Here is a 23,319-nt window from a genome sequence, read left to right as displayed (position 1 = left end):
ACAGCTTTGTGGGCCAACGGGCCTGTATTGTGCCGTATGTTTTCTGTGCTTCTACATCCTATCTTGTCCTGTGTCACCGAGTACTCCACAACCTCATCCTTAACAATTGACCCCAACATCTTCCCAACCACAGAGGTCAGGCTAACTGGTCTGTAATTTCCTCTCTGCTACCTTCATTTCTTGCAATTTTCCATTCCTCTAGCACCATGCCAGAGTCCAATGATTTTTGAAAGATCATTTCTAATGTCTCTACAATCCTTACCACTATCTCTTTCAGAACCCTAGGGTGCAGTTCATATGGTCCGGATGACTTTTGTAACTTTAAGTCTTTCAGCTTTTTGAGCACCCTTTCCCTTGTAATTGTAACTGCACTCACTTATCTTCCTTCACACACTACAGCATTTGGCACACTGCTGGTGTCTTCCACAGTGAAGACTGATGCAAAATACTCATTTAGTTCATCTGATATCTCCTTGTCCCCCATTATTGTTTCTCCTGCCTCATTTTCAAGTGGTCCTATATCCACTCTCATCTCTTACTTATATATTTATTTACTTACTTTTTTTTCCAAGTGTGTAAGCCTTTATTATCCACTTTGATTTCATATTTCAATCTTTTGCCTCCTAATAATTCTTTTAATTGTTTTCTATAGGTTTTTAAAAGCTTCCCAATCCCCTATCTTCCCACTAATTTTTGCTTAGTTGTATGCTCTCTCTTTTGCTTTTACATTAACGTTGACTTCCTATGTCAGCCACATTGTACTACTTTACCATTTGAGTATTTGTTCATTTTTGAAATACATCTATCCTGTACCTTGCTCATTTTTCCCAGAAATTCATGCCATGCAGCTCTGCTGTCATCCCTACCAGTAGCTCCTTCCAATTTACTTTGGCCAACTCCTCTCCCATACCACTGTAATTTCCTTTACTCCACTGAAATACTGCTATGTCAGACTTTACTTTCTCCCTAGCAATCATATTGTGATCACTACCTCTTATGGGTTCATTTATCTTAAGCTCCCTATTCAACTCTGATTCATTATACAACACCCAGTCCAGTACAGCTGATCCCCTAGTAGGCTCAATGACAAACTGCACAAAAAAGCCATCTCGTAGGCATTCAACAAACTCACTCTCTTGAGATTCATTACCAACCCGATTTTCCCAAACAATCTGTATGTTGAAATCTCCCAAGAGTATAATAACATTGCCCTTTTGAGACACTTTTTTCTATTTCCCATTGTAATCTGTGGTCCACATCCCAGCTACTGTTCAAAGGCCTGTATATAACTGCCAACAGGGTCATCTTACCCTTTCTTAACTCAATCCACAAGGATTCAACATCTTCCGATCCTATGTCACATCATTTTACTGATTTGATTCCATTTTTTTTACCGAAAGAGTCATGCCGCTCCCTCTACCTACCTTCCTGTCCCTCCGATACAACGTGTATTCTTGGTTACCTCCACTACTACACATTTTGCCAGCCACAGCTGTTATACAGTGTACAAAAAACTGCAGGCAAGCTTAGTGGAGTCAATGTGGCAGGAAAAGGATAAGAAAAAGTGACAATTTTTCTTGAATTCAGAGTGCAAGTGAGAATCTTTGTGATTCATTGCTAATCTACTTAAGTCTAATTTGACATTGTTTGGCCTAAACCAGTTGATCTCACAGGTTCTAAAGAAAGAAAAATAGCAAGGTTGAATTTAAAGCTTTATTATGTCCTTGCGGGCTGCAGAACATCTTTATTACAGCAAATCAAATACAGGTAAAGGAATGATCAATTTTTAAACAATGGTATTCCTGAGATTAATAAGGATCTACAAGGTGGAACAATTTCTTAATTACAGGTTACAGTGCAGCATACAGGAATTTATGGATTGTAGCTAAATTGTAAAATGTGTTTAATTGTGAACAAGGGTTTCCTTGTGAAGTTAATAATACAGTATACAGTGCAATTGATTAAAGAGATGAGAGTTCCTTTAGGAAGTTCAGTTTAAGATAAGTACTTTGTTCTTCCCTTTTAATACTGTACGACACACAGACATGTTCAATGAATGCCAAACCTGATAGAAGGAAGGATTGATTTGTTGATGATATTTGCCCAACACAAAAAAAGTTTTGTCAGACTCAACCAAGTTCCCAATTAAAATGGATTTATTGTTAAAACTGTGACTGATTGATACTGAACAGGTAATTTTATCCCAATGGCTCAAAGATGACTATTGTTGAAAATGAATGTGTATTTAAGGTGCAATTAGGAATGTTCAAGGTTGAAGTATGTTAGTGGGGTAAATTATAGAAAATGTTAATGCCATGGAGACATACAAAATGAAAACAGAGTGTATTTTCTGAGTATATTATTCTATATGTGGTCCTTTATCTGAACTTGGTCTATTTTACATGCCAAGGAAAAAAATTACATGTTCACCTGTGAAAATCCCTCACAAAGAAGAACAGAGAATCAGGCCTCTCTTCCCTAAAGAGCAATTATGGAACATTAAAGTGATTCTCCTTGCAGGAAGAAAGGCTCACACAGGAAAGTGTGTCAGGCAATGCCCATGCTAATCTAATATTTGGGACTGAGATGAAGTTTACAACTTTGCATGACTGTAATCCTGCATCTGCTTTCTTAGCCTGTTTTGTGTTGGGCAAATACGAACTGCAGAAACCTGCTTCACTGTTCAAGTTTTAGTTATTGGACACATTTCCTCAGATCTTGATTTGTGAGAAGCAATATCCATAATACCTGGTGACGTTTTAAACAATTGTTTTAAGTATTCATAATTTCCCACTTTAGATAAAGTACATATACTGTAAATAACACTTCTTCCACCATTCAAGTGGCTTAATGTAGGAGTGGTCACATGATCCAATGTAAAGTCTTCAACAGAAAAAAAATTACAGATCCACAATGTATGACTCAATACAATTATGTTGTTGTTCTGTACATACACAAATGGCCATTGAAATTAATTTCCATTTGTCAAAGACTTCTGCATTGCAATATGGCTAATGCTTATGACATAAAAGAAGATAACCCTCAACTAGATAATGCATATGGGCTCCAGCACTCCAAAATTAAAAGGCAATAGCGCACGAAAAGAAGCCAAAACTTGCCAAAAAATGTTGTCTCCATAGAACAGGGGTTCCCAGCCTGGGATCCATGGACCCCTTGCTTAATGCTGTTAGTCCATGGCATAAAAATAAGGTTGGGAACTCCTGCCATAGAGCTATCTCACTTTCATAGCCACATTCCCAAAATTATAGACTACTATTTACAACCTCCGACCTTATGAAGCTCTTTACAAACAAGAAAGCTCTTCCAAAATGAAGGGAGTTATAATGTATAAAATTATACAACCCAGCACTCACACATAGCAAGGTATCACAAACCAGATGCTTGTCTTGAAAATTATACACAGTCAGCAGCACAGAGCAAGTTACAGTGCCTATAAAACATATTCACACCCCCCACTTGGAAGTTTTCATGTTTTATAACATTGAATCACAGTGGTTTTAATTTGACTTGTTTGACACTGATCAACAAAAAGACTCCTGTGTCAAAGTGAAAACAACTTATTACAAATTGGTCTAAATTTACAAGTACTAAACACAAAATAATTAATTGCATAACTACTCACCCCATTCAAGTCAGTATTCAGTAGATACACCTTTGACAGCAATTACTGCCTTGAATCTGTGTGGATAGGTCTCTATCAGCTTGGCACATCTGGACACTGCAAATTTTCCCCATTCTACTTTACAAAACTGGTCAAGCTCTGTCAGATTGCATGGGGATTGTGAGTGAACAGCCCTTTACAAGTCCAGCCACAAATTCTCAATTGGATTGAGGTCTGGACTCTGACTTACCCACTCCAGGACAGTAACTTTCTTGTTTTAAGCCATTCCCGTGTAACTTTGGCTTTATGCTTGGGGTCATTGTCTTGCTGGAATGTACATTTTCTCCCAAGCCGCAGTTCTCTTCCAGACTGCATCAGGATTTTCCTGTATTTTGCTGCATTCATTTTACTCTCTACCTTCGCAACCATGACAGGGCCTGCTGCAGTGAAGCATCCCCACAGCATGATGCAGCCACCACCATGCTTCACAGTAGGGATGGTGTGTTTTTGATGATGTGCAGTGCTTGGTTTACGCCAAACATAGTATTTAGTCTGATGGCCAAAAAGCTCAATTTTGGTTTCATCAGACCATGGAACCTTCTTCCAGCTGACTTCAGAGTTTCCCACATGCTTCTGGCAAACTCTAGATGAGATTTCATGTGAGTTTTTTTTCCAACAGTGGCTTTCTCTTTGCCACTCTCCCATAAAGCTGCGACAGGTGAAGCACCTGGGCAACAGTTGTATGTGCAGTCTCTCCCATCTCAGCCATTGAAGCTTGTAACTCCTCCAGAGTTGTCATAGGTCTCTTGGTGGCCTCCCTCACTAATCCCCTTCTTGTACGGTTTTTGAGTACAGCCTGCTCTGGGCAGATTTACAGCTGTGCCATACTCTTTCCATTTCTTGATGATTGACTTGACTGTACTCCAAGGGATATTCAGTGACTTGGAAATTTTATTGTACCCATCTCCTGACTCGTGTTTTTCAATAATCCTTTTGCAGAGTTGCTTGGAATGTTCTTTTGTCTTCATGGTGTAGTTTTTGCCAAAATACTAACTCATCAGAAGTTGAGCCTTGCATATACAGGTGTATTTTATTACAATCAATTGCAACACCTAAACTGCACACAGGTTTATATATAGCTAGCACACCTTAACTAATTATGTGACTCCTAAAACCCACTGGCTGCACCAGTGATAATTCGGTGTGTCATATTAAAGGGGTTGAATACTTTTATAATCAATTACTTTTTGTTTTATTTTTGTAATTAATTTAGTTAATTTTGTAGAGATCTATTTTCACTTTGACACGAAGGAGTCTTTTTCTGTTGATCAGTGTCAAAAAAAGCCGAATTAAATCCACTGTGATTCAATGTTTCACAATAAAATATGAAAACTTCTGGGGAGGGGGGTCAGTACTTTTTATAGGCACTGCATAAACTAATAGTGTGATATGTTCTTCATTTGCAATTTATTCCACTGAATTTTATTAGGTACACCTATATAACTGCTTGTTAATGCAAATATCTAATCAGCCAATCAGGTGGCAGCAGGCAGCAAATCAATCCATGAAATCATGCAGACACAGTCAAGACATTCAGTTGTCATACAGATCAAACATCAGAACGGGGAAGAAATGTGACCTAATTGACTTTGACCATGGAATGATTGTTGGTGCCAGATAGGGTGGTTTGAGTATCTCAGAAACTGCTGATCTGTTAGGACAGCTGAGTTTACAAAGAATGGTATGATAAACAAAAAAAAAAACATCCAGTGAGGTGAAAACATCTTGATAATGAAAGAGGTCAGAGGAGAATAGCCAGATTGGTTCAAACTGACAGGAAGTTGACATAACTCAAATAACCACACACTACAACACAAGAGCATTGCTGAATTTACAGCACTTCAAACCTTGAAGTGGATGGGATACAGCAGCAGAAGAGCACAAATATACACCCAATGGCCATTTTATTAGGTACAGGAGACACCTAATACAGTTGTCAGAGTGTACAATATTCTAACATGAATATACAGTATACTTAACACTACTGACCAGGGATGAAACAGACGGAATCTGCTCCCTCAGGAGTGGTGTGAGAAAGACTTGGCTGCAAACATAGCAGTGCAATGCAATCACTGCCCAACTGTAGAGGTGTGGTGTTTAAAAACATTAAATCATTTGATTAAATCAACAGGAACATCCACTCTGGCAGCAAGCCCATGCATTACAGATCAAGGGACTCTGGGTAACAAAGTGTCAGGTGAAAATCCATAAGATAACTAAAGGGCTCTTAGTAGACCAGTTACTTGTTGTTCACTAAGCAGTTCTTCAAGGCCTCTCCATGTCACATGTATCTTTCATTGCTGTTGGTTGAACAATCACAGGTACAAATACAATGATCTTGGACTCTACTAATGTTTTCCTTTCAGCAAGAGTTGTATTTTGATGAGACCTTTCTTCTTCCTGCAGTAGTATAATGAAAGCTCATGGTATAGGAGCTAACATATTGTTGCGGACATATATTTAGGTGGATAACAGGAAACAAGTAGCAAACATAAATTATACTTAACCCATTTTGCGCCAGAGGGCCTCAGTTTATGGAGTGAAAGTGCTGAATATATGGCTGCTAAACGGTTTGATCACAAAAATGGAGATGTGAACTAAGTTTGACAGATTCAGTGAATGAACAAAAATTAGATCAATGAAATATGATGGGGAAAATTGTGAAATTGGAATTGAAAAATAACAAGAAGCAGACTACCTAAATGGAAAGAGACTCCACAAAACAAAACTTTGGTTCAAAATATGGTTGAGTGTGTGAAGAGGAGGAGTTTGATTCCATGCTTCTCTTGAAGATATACTTTTTGACATTACTCTTAATAAGCCCAGCACTGGTTTCAACAATATGTGCCTTTGCCCTGGACTCTGGCACTAATGGATTCAGTTTCTTACCATCTCCAGTATTATTATAACCACCTCAACAAATTCCTTCCTTATACAAATTCCTTATTTAAGTGAACAGACTGACTCCAAAATAAAAACACTATCTTTTTGTCATCTTTAATTGTGCCCAGAAAATATAACTAGAAAGGATGAAAAACCTGTCTCCCTGTCACAATTTCTATATTTCCATCTCTACGTGCAAAGTCACATTTGGCAAAAGTTCAGAGTGGTGAAGATTTGATTATCCCACATCTGAAATGTCCATAACATAATCACAGATATTTCTGATCTTTAAAAGCCTGGAAATTGTGCATTAAATGAAACTAAACAATGGCTTTAATTGAAACACGAGCTCAGAAATGGCCAATATAAAACTGGGAAGGCTCAAGTAGGAAGCAGATTTCCTTCCCTCCCATATTAGATGACATGTAGAAAAGATGCCAAAGAAACCCAGAGAACTCTAAACCAGAGACCACATTTTAAAGCGAAGGATGATAGGTTCTTGATTAGTCAGGGCATCTAAGGTTCCAGGGAGAAAGCTGGAGAATGAGGTTGAGAGGGATAATAAATCAGCCGTGATGGAATGATGGAGCAGACTTGTCGGATCGAATGGCTTGATTCTGCTCCTATGTCTAATGGTCTTAACTTCTCACATCTAGCCATTCAGTACTTGATGCTCTCCTCAGGATGTGGTCACCCCTGGCGCTGGTGCCATCTGTTTCCCAGTCCCATTTCCCTGAGACGATGGCAATTACTCCATTCCTTTGTCACTCTTTCATACAACTAAGTGGGTTATGAAACAGCTTCAGCCATCTACAGCCTACAGACAGAAACAGGTGAATTGATTATGGGGAGCAAGGACATGGCAGGCCAATTGAATAATTACTTTGGTTCTGTCTTCACTAAGGAGGACATAAATAATCTTCCAGAAATAGTAGGGGACAGAGGGTCCAGTGAGATGGAGGAACTGAGCGAAATACATGTTAGTAGGGAAGTGGTGTTAGGTAAATTGAAGGGATTGAAGGCAGATAAATCCCCAGGGTCAGATGGTCTGCATCCCAGAGTGCTTAAGGAAGTAGCCCAAGAAATAGTGGATGCATTAGTGATAATTTTTCAAAACTCGTTAGATTCTGGACTAGTTCCTGAGGATTGGAGGGTGGCTAACGTAACCCCACTTTTTAAAAAAGGAGGGAGAGAGAAACCGGGGAATTATAGACCGGTTAGCCTAACGTCGGTGGTGGGGAAACTGCTGGAGTCAGTTATCAAAGATGTGATAACAGCACATTTGGAAAGCGGTGAAATCATCGGACAAAGTCAGCATGGATTTGTGAAAGGAAAATCATGTCTGACGAATTTCATAGAATTTTTTGAGGATGTAACTAGTGGAGTGGATAGGGGAGAAACAGTGGATGTGGTATATTTGGATTTTCAAAAGGCTTTTGACAAGGTCCCACACAGGAGATTAGTGTGCAAACTTAAAGCACACGGTATTGGGGGTAAGGTATTGATGTGGATAGAGAATTGGTTAGCAAACAGGAAGCAAAGAGTGGGAATAAACGGGACCTTTTCAGAATGGCAGGCAGTGACTAGTGGGGTACCACAAGGCTCAGTGCTGGGACCCCAGTTGTTTACAATATATATTAATGACTTGGATGAGGGAATTAAATGCAGCATCTCCAAGTTTGCGGATGACATGAAGCTGGGCGGCAGTGTTAGCTGTGAGGAGGATGCTAAGAGGATGCAGGGTGACTTGGATAGGTTGGGTGAGTGGGCAAATTCATGGCAGATGCAATTTAATGTGGATAAATGTGAAGTTATCCACTTTGGTGGCAAAAATAGGAAAACAGATTATTATCTGAATGGTGGCCGATTAGGAAAAGGGAAGGTGCAACGAGACCTGGGTGTCATTATACACCAGTCATTGAAAGTGGGCATGCAGGTACAGCAGGCGGTGAAAAAGGCGAATGGTATGCTGGCATTTATAGCGAGAGGATTCGAGTACAGGAGCGGGGAGGTACTACTGCAGTTGTACAAGGCCTTGGTGAGACCACACCTGGAGTATTGTGTGCAGTTTTGGTCCCCTAATCTGAGGAAAGACATCCTTGCCATAGAGGGAGTACAAAGAAGGTTCACCAGATTGATTCCTGGGATGGCAGGACTTTCATATGAAGAAAGACTGGATGAACTGGGCTTGTACTCGTTGGAATTTAGAAGATTGAGGGGGGATCTGATTGAAACGTATAAAATCCTAAAGGGATTGGACAGGCTAGATGCAGGAAGATTGTTCCCGATGTTGGGGGAAGTCCAGAACGAGGGGTCACAGTTTGAGGATAAAGGGGAAGCCTTTTAGGACCGAGATTAGGAAAAACTTCTTCACACAGAGAGTGGTGAATCTGTGGAATTCTCTGCCACAGGAAACAGTTGAGGCCAGTTCACTGGCTATACTTAAGAGGGAGTTAGATATGGCCCTTGTGGCTATGGGGATCAGGGGGTATGGAGGGAAGGCTGGGGCAGGGTTCTGAGTTGGATGATCAGCCATGATCATAATAAATGGCGGTGCAGGCTCGAAGGGCCGAATGGCCTACTCCTGCACCTATTTTCTATGTTTCTATCTATTGAGTCAACCACCTTGCATAGTCATTTGACCCGCATTCAGGCCTGTCTGACAGAATGCGCTCCAGATAGCCCAAAATCTTTGTGGTTATAACTTCTTGTTGTACATCAACAATTTAAATATTTAAAATGCCATGATGGGATCTGAACTCGCTTTTGTCGGGGGATGAAATGTCTCACTGTTCTGGAGAGGGAACTGTCTCAGAGCATGCTTTCAGGATGCAAAGGGTTGGCAGGAAGAAGGGGGATTTTTCCACCAGATCTCCAAGCCTTCCTCCTACAGAGTGACCCTAGCCAACAACAATGGGTCGGAGAAAGCTGACATCGAGATTGAAGAGTCTCTAAGATTAGCCAGACAATGTTAAGTACAACTGGGGAAGGCGGAAAGTAAATATGCGACCATGAGGTTAGTACAGCAGGAAATGTGCGCAATAAGATCATGCTTCACATATGATGAAGCACACAACTTTAATCGAACTCCGACATCCATGGTACTGAACAGTTGCCTGGAGTGTACTTGACAATATGAAGTCTCATGTCTAACATGCAGGACTGAGATCAGGCAACTTCATTCAGAACTGCATTGACTACAGATTGTGCACGTCAGATCTGATTAGTCTCTGTCTAAGGTTCAGTGCGGTCTGCAGCGTGCCCACCTGACGTCACTCGCCCAGTTGCTCTTGCAGAGCCTGAATGGTATTCCTCATTTGGTCCTCTGCTCCTTGCAACATTTTCACCTCAATCGTATGGAATACGTACAGGATTCCGGCAAGCAACGTCACAGCAAATGCCACCATCCCCAGAATGTAGAAGGAGACCTTAGGGAACGAGTTCTCTGCTGTGGTGGTGACCAGGGGTATAATCGCCATGATACATTCAATTAGCAGCAAGAACAATCCCAGGACTGCCATCCTGCCTGAAGAGTAGCGCATCTTCTCTGCCCCATGAATGCCAACTTTCACTTCTCCCCGAACTTCATTCAGAATGTCCACCAACTGTGGATTTGTCTCTGAAACAAGACCAAAAGTTTTTGGGGTCAAAGATACAAAGGAAAGGTGCTTCACAACACTGCCAACAAAAGAGCTCTTAGAGTACATAACAACATGCAGGCTGGGGTACTTTCTGCAGGGAAAATGATGAAAAAGCCAAGTTTTAAGAATGTTAAAACAAAGACTGTGAGGCGGCTTTGCAGCCCCACTGTTGCAGCGGTTATCTAAGACATTATCTGTTATTTGAGAAAAGGATTTAAAACAAAATGTAGATGTTGGAAATCTGAAAGAAAGACAGAAAACATCGGAAAAATTCACCAAGCTAGGCAACATCTGAAAGAGAGTCAACATTTCTGGCCCGTGACCCTTTCACAGAACAAGTGTTCTAACTGATCTTGAAACTACAATGTTGCAGTCACTAAGCCATTCATCAAACTTATCTTTTTTAGTTGGGTGAGGTTGGTTTCAACATTCCTTGCTAGGTCCAACTCTATTCACCTCTTCAAGGTGTTTGTGCAGAGTTTGAGCTGAATGAGAGAAGATGCAAGTTCCTATTGACCATCCCCATCAAAATAGAAGAACAGATGGGATGGAGGTTCTTGATTGGTTATCTAATCTCAAATTGATTGGCAGTGGTCACCCCTCAATTCCTCAGGTTTGCTGCTCCTAAACAGTACCACCTCCCTGCTTCAACAGCTTGCTCTGGACTTTATAGACCCTCTCACTGTTGTAGGGTAGATATATATCCATCAAGCAACGTCTCTCATGCAAGAGATCATCTGCTTGTGGGATCTTGCAATGTACACATTTTCTCTCAAATTTCAACAGTGATTACACTTCAGAAGCATTTCATTCGATGCAAAGCATCTTAGAATATCCTGAGTTCCTCATCTCCTTTAATTGCATAAAGTTTCCCTGTTTGATTGGATAATAACTATTTCACATTCAAGCCCTCTTGTTCTATAACAGGGGCTGCCAACCTGTTTTATGCCATTTCGCCTCACCTTTTATCCAAGGGATGCTTGGAGAGTCCAGACTCTCCCTTGATGGCAACATTTCCTCATCCAACCAAGTCCCTATCTGCTGATTCCCATCGAGTCGCACCTCAGTAAGATTAGTTTAATCTATTGTCATATACACCAGTGGGTAATGAAATTCCTCCTTTGCATGAAGCTCACAGAGTACAATGTAAAGATGGTCATAATAAATATAAGTACAATGACAAGCGTACAACAGTTCCAGAGTAAAGAGCATATCGTCTCTATACAGCTCTATTAAGATGTAAAACAGAAAGGAGCAATATGAAATTAATGCTTTGTTCCACTGTAGCGAGAAGTTACTTACCTTCTCCATGTTTCAGCCTGGTGACAGCATCCCCATCTTTCTGGACACTCAGAGTGGCGCACACAGCTTCATGGTCTGAATACGGAATGTTTTTCCCAGGAGCTGTGCCACTCGTGGTCATCAAGTGCTCACACTTCACAGGGAATCCCTTTGATCCCTAGGATACGCCAAAGACATGCTGTGAAATTATTCTACACCTTTCACTGGCTCCTCCAGCACAAATCACCTCTCCCATCCCAATTTTACTTTCATAGTTCTGTGGGATCAAATTCCTCACCTTATAGAGGACATAGTCGATGCGAATGCCCGAAGGGAACGAAACCGAGTCACCGACGGAGGCAAAGCAGTTCTGAGTCTGCAGGGTGCATCCTCCCTCAGAGCCCTGTGAGAGACACAGCACACTCCTCACCACGCAGGTCAAACCACCCGTAAGCACTGCTCTCCCAGGAGAGCCTTAATGCTGTGTTCATGTACAGTGCAGCTAGAAAGCTCGTGAATCTTGTAGAATTTTCTGTTTCTGCATAAATATGACCTAAAGCGTAATCAGATCAATCCTAACACTAGATAAAGAGAATGAATAACACAAAAAAACAATTTGGTTAATAAGCTATGCATAGGTGGCTGTACAGGAGAATCAGGGCACTATTAATTGGCATGTTAGAGAGAATAGATGGAGATGCAATTGTTCCCTGAACTAGTATGAGTGAATGGACTAAATGGCCCCACCCACCATTCCTCACAGCTGATCTGATTTTCTCCTTAGCACCGCATTCCAGCCAAATTGCTCCCAGTGCTGTTGAATAAAACCAAGTGATGCCTCTTACAGCCAAATGTCTGACTAAAGCTCATTATCTTCAAAATACCGGAAAACAGCTCGATGATGCAGAATCAGAGGGAGCTGCATGGAAAATGCAAGATAGGTATAACTGCAAATGTTAAGTTGCAACAAATAAATAGAAATCTCCTGGGTTCATGAACTGTGTGTGGCAGGGTGGAGATACGTCTCTACTGAAGGAGGTGTAGGGTGCTTTTTCCCTCTGCAAGATTGCAGGTCACCCTTGGGCAAGGTGTAGCATCTGCCTAGCCCCCCCACCGATCAGGGTCACATGAAGCCATGGGATCAGGTGGTGAATAGCCTTATGAGCAGCTGGTGCACATCGCAAGTCCTGATTATGTGACCACTGATGCCTAGTAGACAATCTCTGAAGAGTTTTGATAATGGCCGGGGTCACCTATCTTGTAAGGACACTGCCCAGAAGGCGGCAATTGCACTCTCTCTATAGCTCCTACAATGAGATGACCAGAGCTGAACACAAGACTCCAAGAGTGGTCTAGCCAGTTTTACAGAGTTGCAACAATACCTTGTGGATCTTGAACTTAAACATAGCAAGGGCAAAACAGTGCTAAATGAATGTACCACACCCAAGTTTTACAAATCCATCTGGTTCCTTATACTAGGTAGCCACTGAGTTAGATCTAAGTTTCAGCTCCTAAGTTACAGAGAAAGGTTGAACAAGTTAGGTCTTTATTCTTTGGAACGTAGAAGGTTGAGGGGGGACTTGATAGAGGTATTTAAAATTATGAGGGGGATAGATAGAGTTGACGTGGATAGGCTTTTTTCCATTGAGAGTGGGGGAGATTCAAACAAGAGGACATGAATTGAGAGTTAAAGGGCAAAATTTTAGGGGTAACATGAGGGGGAACTTCTTTACTCAGAGTGGTAGCTGTGTGGAACGAGCTTCCAGCAGAAGTGTTTGAAGCAGGTTCGATGTTGTCATTTAAAGTTAAATTGGATAGATATATGGACAGGAAAGGAATGGAGGATTATGGGCTGAGTGCGGGTTGGTGGGACTAGGTGAGAGTAAGAGTTCGGTGCGGACTAGAAGGGCCAAGATGGCCTGTTTCCGTGCTGTAACTGTTATATGGTTATATAAGGAGACTGAAGGAATTCTTTCCAAGGTAGAGTGGGGACCACCGGCAACACCAGTGGTCCCAGTAGCCAAGAAGAATGGCTCCGTCAGGATCTGTGGTGATTTTAAGGTCACCATTAACCCAGTACTTAAAGTAGATCAATACCCTCTGCCCAGGATAGAGGGCACCTTTGCAAACATTTCTGAAGGAAAACACTTCAGCAAAGTGGAATTAGCTAAGGCTTACCTACAGATGGAGAGGGAAGAAGAGTCCAAAGTGTTTCCCACCATAAACACTCACAAAAGGCTTTATTGCTCTAATAGGCCTATTTTGGAGCAGCACCCGCACCTGCACTCTGGCAGAAAGCTGAGGACCAGGTGCTGCAAGGCTGCCCAGGCACTCAGTGTTACTGAGTGTTAGTGAGGAGGACAAGAATATCTCCAAAATCTCAAGACTGTGTTAAAAATATTAGATAATTATGGGCTCACAGCACAAAGCAACAGTGTGAATTCTTTAAACCAAGCATCTTTTACAGTGGTCACACTATTGACGCACAAGAATTATACAACTGTGTTGAGAAAATTCAAGCAATGTTGGATGCCCAAGGCCAAAGGATGTGTCACAGTTGTGGTCCTTTTTAAAATTTGTCAGCCATTGTAAGAGGTTCCTGCCAAACCTGGGCAGTCCCTTGCACTCACACTTGGATCTTCTCAAGCTCAACCTCAGAAAGAGTATGCAGCAAACAGCTGACACAAACTGATGGCTCCTTAAACAGGGATGTTGAATGTTTCACTCCTAGACAAGCAGTCCTGACGAAAGACTAGACAGATGATCAAAAGTGGGTGCTTGGAAAGATTAAGGACAGAAATGAACCACTCTCCTACACAGTGGAGATTGTGTCTGATGTCATCTGGAGACGACACATTTTGATCATTTGGGGAGAACTGAGTCAATTGTTAGAGAAGAAAAGTGTCCTGAGCTGTCAGAACCACTTCCTGCAATCCCAGAGTCCACTCCTACTAGCAGCACGGAGGAGGCCCAGAATTTGAGATTATTTCACAGCCACAAGTCTCCTTCACCATGTCCACCCACCTACCCCCCTCCCCCCACAACCAGGAATACAAGAGTAAGAAATTCTCCACAGCGATTAAATCTTTAGGCCTGAATGGGACAATTTAAAATTTACTATACTGTTGATCTCTATATAGTAGTTGTAAGCTGTCTTCAAAACATCTTAAATATCAGCTGGGAAGATAGAAGAACCAATGTCAGTGTGCTAAATGAAGCAAACACAACGAGCATTGAAGCTTACGTCACCAAGAACCAACTAAGATGGAGTGGTCATGTTGTTTGGATGAAAGACGGACGTCTGCTGAAACAAATCTTCTACTCCCAGCTTAAAGAAGTCAAACGTAAAAGAGGCGGACAACAGAAGACGTCTTAAAAGCCAACATGAAGAAATGTAACATCGACATCAACAATTGGGAAACCATGCCATGGACAGGAAACTCTGGCAAGCCATCATCTGAGAAGGAACAGCAACTTTCGAAGCCAACAGAAGTGCAGAATTAGAAGAAAAGAGAAGAAAATGGAAAGAGAGGCAGCAACAACCAAAGCCCAATCTGCCATCTGGAACTATCTGTCCTGAATGCGGAAGAACTTTCAAATCCAAAATTGGACTCATAAGCCACTTGAGAGCCCATAAGTAGATCAACAGAATGAAGACCATCATCCTCGACCTCAAGGAATAGCCATGACGACTACGACAAATATTACACTGTATACTGTATAAGTTGATATTCATTCTATATTGCTGGAGTTTATAGCTAAGCAGGGAGGAGTGTGGTGTATTGAATATTTCAGTAATATTTGAGTAATATTGTAAATATATTGTTTAAGCATTCTTCGTGGTTTACATAAGAGTTTATAAGCACATGAATGGCATATGTTTTTACGCCATCACATCATATGTGCATGCCTCACTAAAACTAAGAATGAAATCTACAAAATTATCCCCAGTTGTGTTTTTTTTCCCCCCAATTAGTTTTATGTTTTGGAGTTACAAAGCATAAGCTTATGGACTTGGGCCCCAAGATCCCTCTGTTCCTCCAAACTTAGAAATCCTGCCATTATGTACACTGCCTTTTAATTTGCCCTTCCAAAATGATCACTTCCCACTTTCCCAGACTGAACTGCATCTGCCACTTCAAAGCCCAACTCGACATCCTGTCGATGTCTAGATGTAGCCTTTCACTCAATCCACAGCACCACCAGCCTTCGTGTCATCAGCAGACTTACATTTCCTTATAAAAAAAATCACAAAGAGCAGGGGTCCCACAACAGATCCTTGCAGAATACCACCTGTCAGCCAACCTACAGGCAGAACATGCTTCATGTACTATCACTCTCTGCCTCCTGTGGGCAAGTCAATTCTGAATAGATATAGCCAAATTTCACTGGATCACATTCTGAATGAGCCTAACATGAGGAACCTTGTCAAATGTCTTATTCAAATGCATATGCAGTGGTTTCCGGTTAATCGAAACACATCAGGACCAGTACATTTTGGCCCAATTAAGCAGCTGCCCCAAATAGCTGAAATAGTTAAAAGGCATAACAAAGACAAATTATCATTTAATCAAGTAACAAATTATGCATTTAAATAAAATACAGAACAAAGTAGAACACTACGAATACTAGCACAATATTAAAAAACTGTTTATTAGTTCCTAAAAGGTATCAACAGAAGGGACTTAGGAATCCTCGTGTAGGATTCCCTCAAGGTAAATTTGCAGGTTGAGTCAGTGATGAGGAAGGCAAATGCAATGTTAGCATTCATTTTGAGAGGACGAGAGTATAAAAGCAAGGATGTAATGCTGAGGCTTAAAAGGTACTGAAGAGCCCTCACTCGGAGTATTGTGAGCTGTTCTGGCCTCCTTATTTAAGAAAGGGTGCGCTGATATTGGAGAGAGTTCAGAGGAAGTTCACGAGAATGATTCTCGGAACGAACGGCTTATTGCATGAGTGATTGATGGCTCGTTGTACTTATTGCAATTTAAAAGAATGAGGGGGGGGATCTCATTGAAATCTATCAAATGTTGAGAAGCCTAGATAGAGTGGATGTTTCCTACGGTGGGGGCATCTGACACCACAGGGTACAGCCTCAGTAGAGGGATGTCCATTTAGTATAGAGGTGAGGTGCAATTTCTTTCACCGGACAGTGGTGAATCTATGGAATTTCTTGACATATGCCGCTGTGAAGGCTAGGTGATTGGGTGTATTTAAGGCAGAAGTTAACAGGTTAGTCAGAGCATGAAAGATTACAGGGAGAAGGCAGGAGAATGGGGCTGAGAGGCAAATAGATCAGCCATGATGAAATGGTGGTACAGACTCGATGGGCCAAATGGCCTAATTCTGTCCTTATGTCTTATAGCCTAAGAATTCATCACTGCTGTATTATTCTGATTGTCTGTGAATGAACAAAATCAGTGCAGACATGCAGTGCAAATGATGGACTGCCTTCTTGCCTTCCTGTATAAAGTTGAAATGAACAGAAAATGATCAAAAAATCACTGCTTTTTGAATCAACCCAAATCACACGCAACTGACACTACTTAAAATTGTTCGCTCTGTAATATCTGACGGCCACTTCTGGCACTTCCAAGCCTGTATGCTTGAAACCACAATGAACAAAACAGTGCTCGAGTGTTCCACAGCTTACTTCTCGCCCTGTATCACTGCATTTTGAACACAAACACACACGTGATGCCATTTAAAACTGTTCATTCGCTCTAAGCACAGTGTAGAGTCTAATGGCCACACAACTGTATGTGACTGACAATAGTTAGAAACTGTTTAACAACAGCCTTCTGACCTAATTAAGCAGCAATTGTCCCAATAAACCAAACGAATCCCTAATATTTTCTCCATTAGTTTTCATTAAGAAAACTAATTTGTTTTGTCACTTCCTTGAATAATTCAATCAGGCCTGTAATTTATTGTTCCCACTGATTATTTTGGCATATATCTATATTAAAGGACAGATTACAGTAACTTGTTAACACACCAGTAAAAACAGAAAATGCTCTGCCTGTCAGTCACTGTCTCTGGAAAGATAAATAAATTTAACATTTCACCATAACTAGGAAAGGGAAAAATGTTTTTTGGGCCAAAACATTATTCCTCATTTCACAGATGCTGCTTGATCTTCTAAATATAACACTAATTGATTTTTTTTTGTTTCTTGTATAGTACAATTAGAGGAATTAGTAATTGAGAATAAGGAAACAGCTGAATCATTTTTAAAAACCCTGTGTCTTCACAGGACACAACGAAGCACGATAATAGGAAACTGAGGCAAGAGGGAGATACACTCCAACGATGACCAGCGTGAAGTATTATTCCTCAAAAACTGAGTGACAGTGCAAGAAGGGGGCTGGTGAGGGAGGCCACCAAGAGATCTATGACAATTCTGGAGGAGTTACAAGCTTCAGTGGCTAAGATGGGAGGGACTGCACATGCAACAACTGTTGCCTGGGTGCTTCACCTGTCGCAACATTATGGGAGAGGGGCAAAGAGAAAACTGTTACTCTGAGAAAGATAGAGAGGGAAACATGAATAACCTGATACAACACTGTTAACCGTTAAGCCTCCTGGTCATAATGGTCTTTATCCTCAGCTTCAGGAGTAGCAGTACATTGGTCATCGAAAAATCCCAAGATTATGAGAAGATCCCAGTTGTACCACCACAAGTGAAGAACCGAAGGTGAAACAGTGTAAGAAACAAAAGCCTGTCAGCCTAACACTGGAAAAATATAGCCACCAAGTTGTCATAGAACAGTTAATATGAAAATGAGTATTTCATAAGATTTTTTTTATATACAATACCTATAAAAAGTATTCAACTCCCTTGGACGTTTTTATATTCCTTTTTGTTTTACGATGTGGATTTAATTTGGCTTTAAACAGAAAAAGACTCTTTCACATCAAAGTGAAAACAAATTCTTACAAATTTATTACAACTATTAAACACAAAATAAATGATTACAAAATTACTCACCCCCTTCAAGTCAGTATTTAGTAGATACACCTTTGGCAGCAATTACAGACTTGAGTCTGTGTGGATAGGTCTCTATCAGCTTTGCACATCTGGATACTGGAATTTTTCCCCATTCTTCTTTACAAAGCTGCTCAAGCTCTGTCAGATTGCATGGGGATCATGAGTGAACAGCCCTTTTACTGTCCAGCCACAAGTTGTCAATTGGATTGAGGTCTGGATTCTGATTTGGCCACTCCAGGACATTAACTTTGTTGTTTTTAAGCCATTCCTCTATAGCTTTGGCTTTATGCTTGTGGGCATTGACTTGCTGGAAAATAAATCTCCCCACAAGTCGCAGTTCTCATACAGACAGCATCAGGTTTTCCTCCAGGATTTCCCTGAATTTTGCTGCATTCATTTTAGCCTCTACCTTCACAAGCCTCCCAGGACCTGCTGCAGTGAAACATCCCCACAGCAGGATGCAGCCACCACTATGCTTCACGGTAGGGATGGTGTGCTTTTTATGATGTGCAGTGCTTGGTTTATACCAAACATAGCATTTAGTCTGATGGTCAAAAAACTCAATTTTGGTTTCATCAGACCATAGAATCTTCTTCCAGCTGACTTCAGAGTCTCCCACATGCCTTCTGGCAAACCCTAGATGAGATTTCATGTGAGCTTTTCCAACAGTGGCTTTCTCTTTGCCACTCTCCCATAAAGCTGCAACAGGTTGCAGGACCTGGCAAACAATTGTTGTATGAGCAATCTCTCCCATCCCAGCTACTGAAGCTTGTATCTCCTCCAGTGTTGTCAAGGGTCTCTTGGTGGCCTCCCTCACTAGTCCTCTTCTTGCACGGTCACTCAGTTTTTGAGGATGTCCTGCTCTAGGCAGATTTACAGCTGTGCCATATTCTTTCCATTTCTTGAAGATTGACTTAACTGTACTCCAAGGGATATTCAGTGATTTGGAAATTTTCTTGTATCCATCTCCTGACTTGTGCTTTTCAATAATCTTTTTGCAGAGTTGCTTGGAGTGTTCTTTTGTCCACATGGTGTAGTTTTTGCCAGGATACTGACTCACCAGCAGTCAGACCTTCCAAATACAGGTGCATTTTTACCACAATCAATTGAAACACCTTGACTGCACACAGGTGATCTCCAGTTAACTAATCATGCGACTTTGAAACTAATTGGCCACACCAGTGATGCTTTGGTGTGTCATATTAAAAGGGGTGAATACTTGTGCATTCAATTATTTTGTGTTTTATATTTGTAACTAATTTAGATCACTTTGTGGAGATCTGTTTTCACTTTGGCACGGGAGAGTCTTTTTCTGTTGATCAGTGTAAAAAAGAACCAAATTAAATCCATTGTGATTCAATGTTGTAAAACAATAAAATATGAAAACTTCTGGGGGGAAGGGGGGTTGAATACTTTTTAAAGGCACTGTATATTTATATTTTTATTAGATTATTCTATAAGATTACGAGAAGCAGACAGAGTAGATGGTCGATTTTTTTTCTGAGGATGAAAACCTCAGATTCTAGATGGCTTAGCCCTAAAGCAGTAGAGAGAAATTTAAAGTTTACATGTCGTTTCTTTTACACAGAGAGAGATAGGTGCCTAGAATGTGCTGCAGGGAGAAATGGTGGAAGCAGATATTACAGCAACTTTTAAGAGGCACTTAGACAGGCACGTGAACAGACAAGTAATTAAGGAAGATAAACCATGTGTGGGTAGACATGCAGTTTGAATTGGCTTCACAATCAACACAGACATTGTGGGATGAATGGCCTGTTCCTACACTGCATTATCGTTTGCTCTGTTCTGCCTGCATTGCCACCGACACCTCCCTCCTCCCTCCCAGGTTCTACCACTGACTTAACATTTACATGGCAAATGAGTTTCGTAATTCCTCTGGCTATTCTGGGGGGAACCGACACTGTCACAGGGAGAATCTGGAAGTGGCACCCAGACAGGGCTGGAGGTCAGGACTGAACCCAGCTCACCAGAGCAGCTCTCCCAGCTGCCAAAATAAAATATAAAAAGATAATTATTCACCTTGGCAAGAAGAATAGAAAAGCAGAATCGGAATCAGAATCTCTTTATTGCGAGTAAGTGAAACCTACTAGAATTGATTGTGGTTTGGTGCAAAGCATTAAACACAGGACAATACCATAACAGACAACAGAATAGCAACCAACAGCTTACAGGACAATAGTGCAACCAGCCATGGGTAATCAACATTTACAGAATAGTCACAAGCACAAATATCAAGAATCAAACTTAAATAAGTGAAAACATATGAACAGACCAAACAATTATCAAGAAAACAAGGAACTTAGTGATGCTCTTTATTGGTTGAATCTCTCGTCCAAAAGCCAGCAATTTGAATATTCACTCACAATGTATTGTGTCAGCACAGATTATGCCTTTATATTCTAAAACCCTTAATTTTGTCTCTCAAGGAACACAGCACTATCAATGGGTCTCAGATAATAAATGAACTGTCACTGGTCCAGTTGTTTTTGGCAGATAAGTTAGGATAAGTTAGTTTCCTGTTGCAAGAGCTGAAAACATTATGAAACTGATCTGCAATGCCAGCTACACTCTGCTGGCAGGATGACATCCTCACTAAATTAGGCATCATCCTAACATATTGAAACATGACTTTTACATCCAGAATTGTAGACCATAAGACACAGGAGCAGAATTAGGCTATTCGGCCCATCAAATCTGCTCTGCCAATCCATCATGGCTGATTTATTATCCCTCTCAACCATCCTCCTATCTTTTCCCAGTAACCTTTGACACCCTGATTAATCAAGAACCGACCAACTTCCACTTTAAATATGTTCAATGATTTGGCTTCCACAGCTGCATGTGGCAAACAATTTCAGATTCACCACCCTCCGACTAAAGAATTCCTCCTCAGCTCTGTACGAAATAGACATCCTCTAGTCTGAGGCTGTGCCCACTGCTCGTAGCTCACCTACTGTAGGACTCATCCACCTCATATCCACTCCATGTTGACCTTTCAACATCTGAGATGTGCCCCTCATCCTCCTAAACTCTGATGAGTACGGGCACAGAGCCATCAAACACTATTCATACATTAACCCTTTCATTCCCAGATTCATTCTCTGAACCTCCTCTAGATTGTCCCCAATGCCAGCATGCCCTTTCTCAGATAATACTCCAAGTGTGGACTGACCAATGGCTCATTCCTCAGCATTACAAACTTACTCCTATGTACTAGTCCTCTCAAAATAAATGATAATATTACACTTGGCTTCCTGACCACTGACTCAGCCTGCAAGTTAGCCTTTAGGGAATCCTGTACAGAACTCCCAAGTCCCTTTGCACCTCAGAGTTTTCAATTTTCTTCCTGTTTAGAAACTAGTCTACCCTTTTACTCTTTTACCAAAGTCATGACCCAATACTATATCCCATCTGCCACCTCTTTGCCCACTCTCCCAGTCTGTCTAAGTCCTTCTGCAGACTCCCTCCTTTCTCAACATTACTTGTCCCTTCACCTGTCTTCGTATCATCCACTAACTTGGCCATTTCAGTATATCGTGTAAAGAGAAGTGGTCCCAGCACTGAACCCTATGGACCACCACTAGTCATAGGCAGTCAACCAGAAAAGGCCCCCTTTACCCTCACTCTTTGCCTTCTGCCAGTCTCCTATCCACGCTGGTATCTTTCCTGTGTAACCATGGGCTCTTATCTTGTTAAGTAGCCTCACGTGTGGCACGTTGTCAAAGGCCTTCTGAAAATTCAAGTAAACAATATCCACTGACTCTCCTTTGTCTATCCTACTTGTTATTTCTGCAAAGAATTCCAACAGATTTGTCAGGCAAAACTTTCCCTTAAGAAAACTATGCTGACTTTGGCCTATTTTATGATGTGCCTCTAACTACCCTGAAACTTCATCCTTAATAATGGACTCCAACATCTTCCCAACCACAGAAGTCAGACCAACTGGCCTATAATTTTCTTTCTGCTGCCTCTCTCTCTTCCAAAAGAGTGAAGTGACATTTGCAATTTTCTAGTTCTCCAGAACCATTCCAGAATCTAGTGATTCTTGAAAGATCATTACTACTGCCTCCACAATCTCTTCAGCTACCTCTTTTAGAACTGTGGGGTGTCGTCCACCTGGTCCACTTGACTTATCTACCTTCAGACTCTTCAGCTTTCCAAGCACCTTCCCCTCAGTAACACTCCTTTCTGCCTCTTGACACTTCTGCCTTCTGTTGGTTTTTAAAAGCTTCCCGATCACCTAACTTCCCACTAATTTTTGCTACATTGCATGCCCTCTCTTTTGCTTTTATGCTGTCATTGACTTCCCTTCTTTTAGAAAGTCATCCTGCCTTTAGAATACTTCTTCATCTTTGGGATGTACTTAGCCATATTAATTGCTCCCAGAAACTCCAGACATTGTTGTTCTGCTGTCACCCCTGCTAGTGTCACCTTCTAATCAACTTTGGCCAGCGGCTCTCCCATGCCCTTGTAATTCCCCTTACCCCACTGTAATACTCATACATCTGATTTTAGCTTCTCCCTCTCAAACTGCAGGGTGAAATTCTACTATATTATGACCATTGCTTCCTAAGGGTTCCTTTACCTTATGCTCCCCAATCAAATTTGGTTCTTTATGCAACACCCAATCTAGAATTGCCTTTCCCCTAGTTGGCTCAACCACAAGCTACTTTTAAAATATCTCATAGGCGTTCTACAAATTCCCTCACACACAAGGAAATCTGCAGATATTGGAATTTCAAGCAACACACATAAAAATTGCTGGTGAACGCAGCAGGCCAGGCAGCATCTATAGGAAGAGGTAAAGTCGATGTTTCCGG

The 23,319-nt window shown here is 41.2% G+C and overlaps 1 protein-coding gene across 3 annotated transcripts in view; it reads right to left on the bottom strand.

The window, feature by feature from the left end:
- Positions 1 to 1,705: 1,705 nt before the first annotated feature.
- The window catches only part of LOC140195245 (sphingomyelin phosphodiesterase 2-like), a 57,428-nt gene continuing 35,814 nt past the window's right edge, over positions 1,706 to 23,319 (bottom strand). For all 3 annotated transcript variants that reach the window (XM_072253275.1, XM_072253276.1, XM_072253277.1), the window contains 3 exons: positions 11,786 to 11,890; positions 11,509 to 11,665; positions 1,706 to 10,184 (listed from right to left, as the gene is read on the bottom strand). In XM_072253275.1, the coding sequence (XP_072109376.1) occupies positions 9,838 to 10,184; positions 11,509 to 11,665; positions 11,786 to 11,890 (609 nt within the window). In that variant the 3' untranslated portion in view covers positions 1,706 to 9,837. The remainder of the gene's footprint in view (positions 10,185 to 11,508; positions 11,666 to 11,785; positions 11,891 to 23,319) is intronic.

This window comes from Mobula birostris, chromosome 3 (genome assembly GCF_030028105.1).
Source record: "Mobula birostris isolate sMobBir1 chromosome 3, sMobBir1.hap1, whole genome shotgun sequence".
Classification (NCBI taxonomy): domain Eukaryota; kingdom Metazoa; phylum Chordata; class Chondrichthyes; order Myliobatiformes; family Myliobatidae; genus Mobula; species Mobula birostris.
This window is presented reverse-complemented; position numbering and strand designations above follow the sequence as displayed.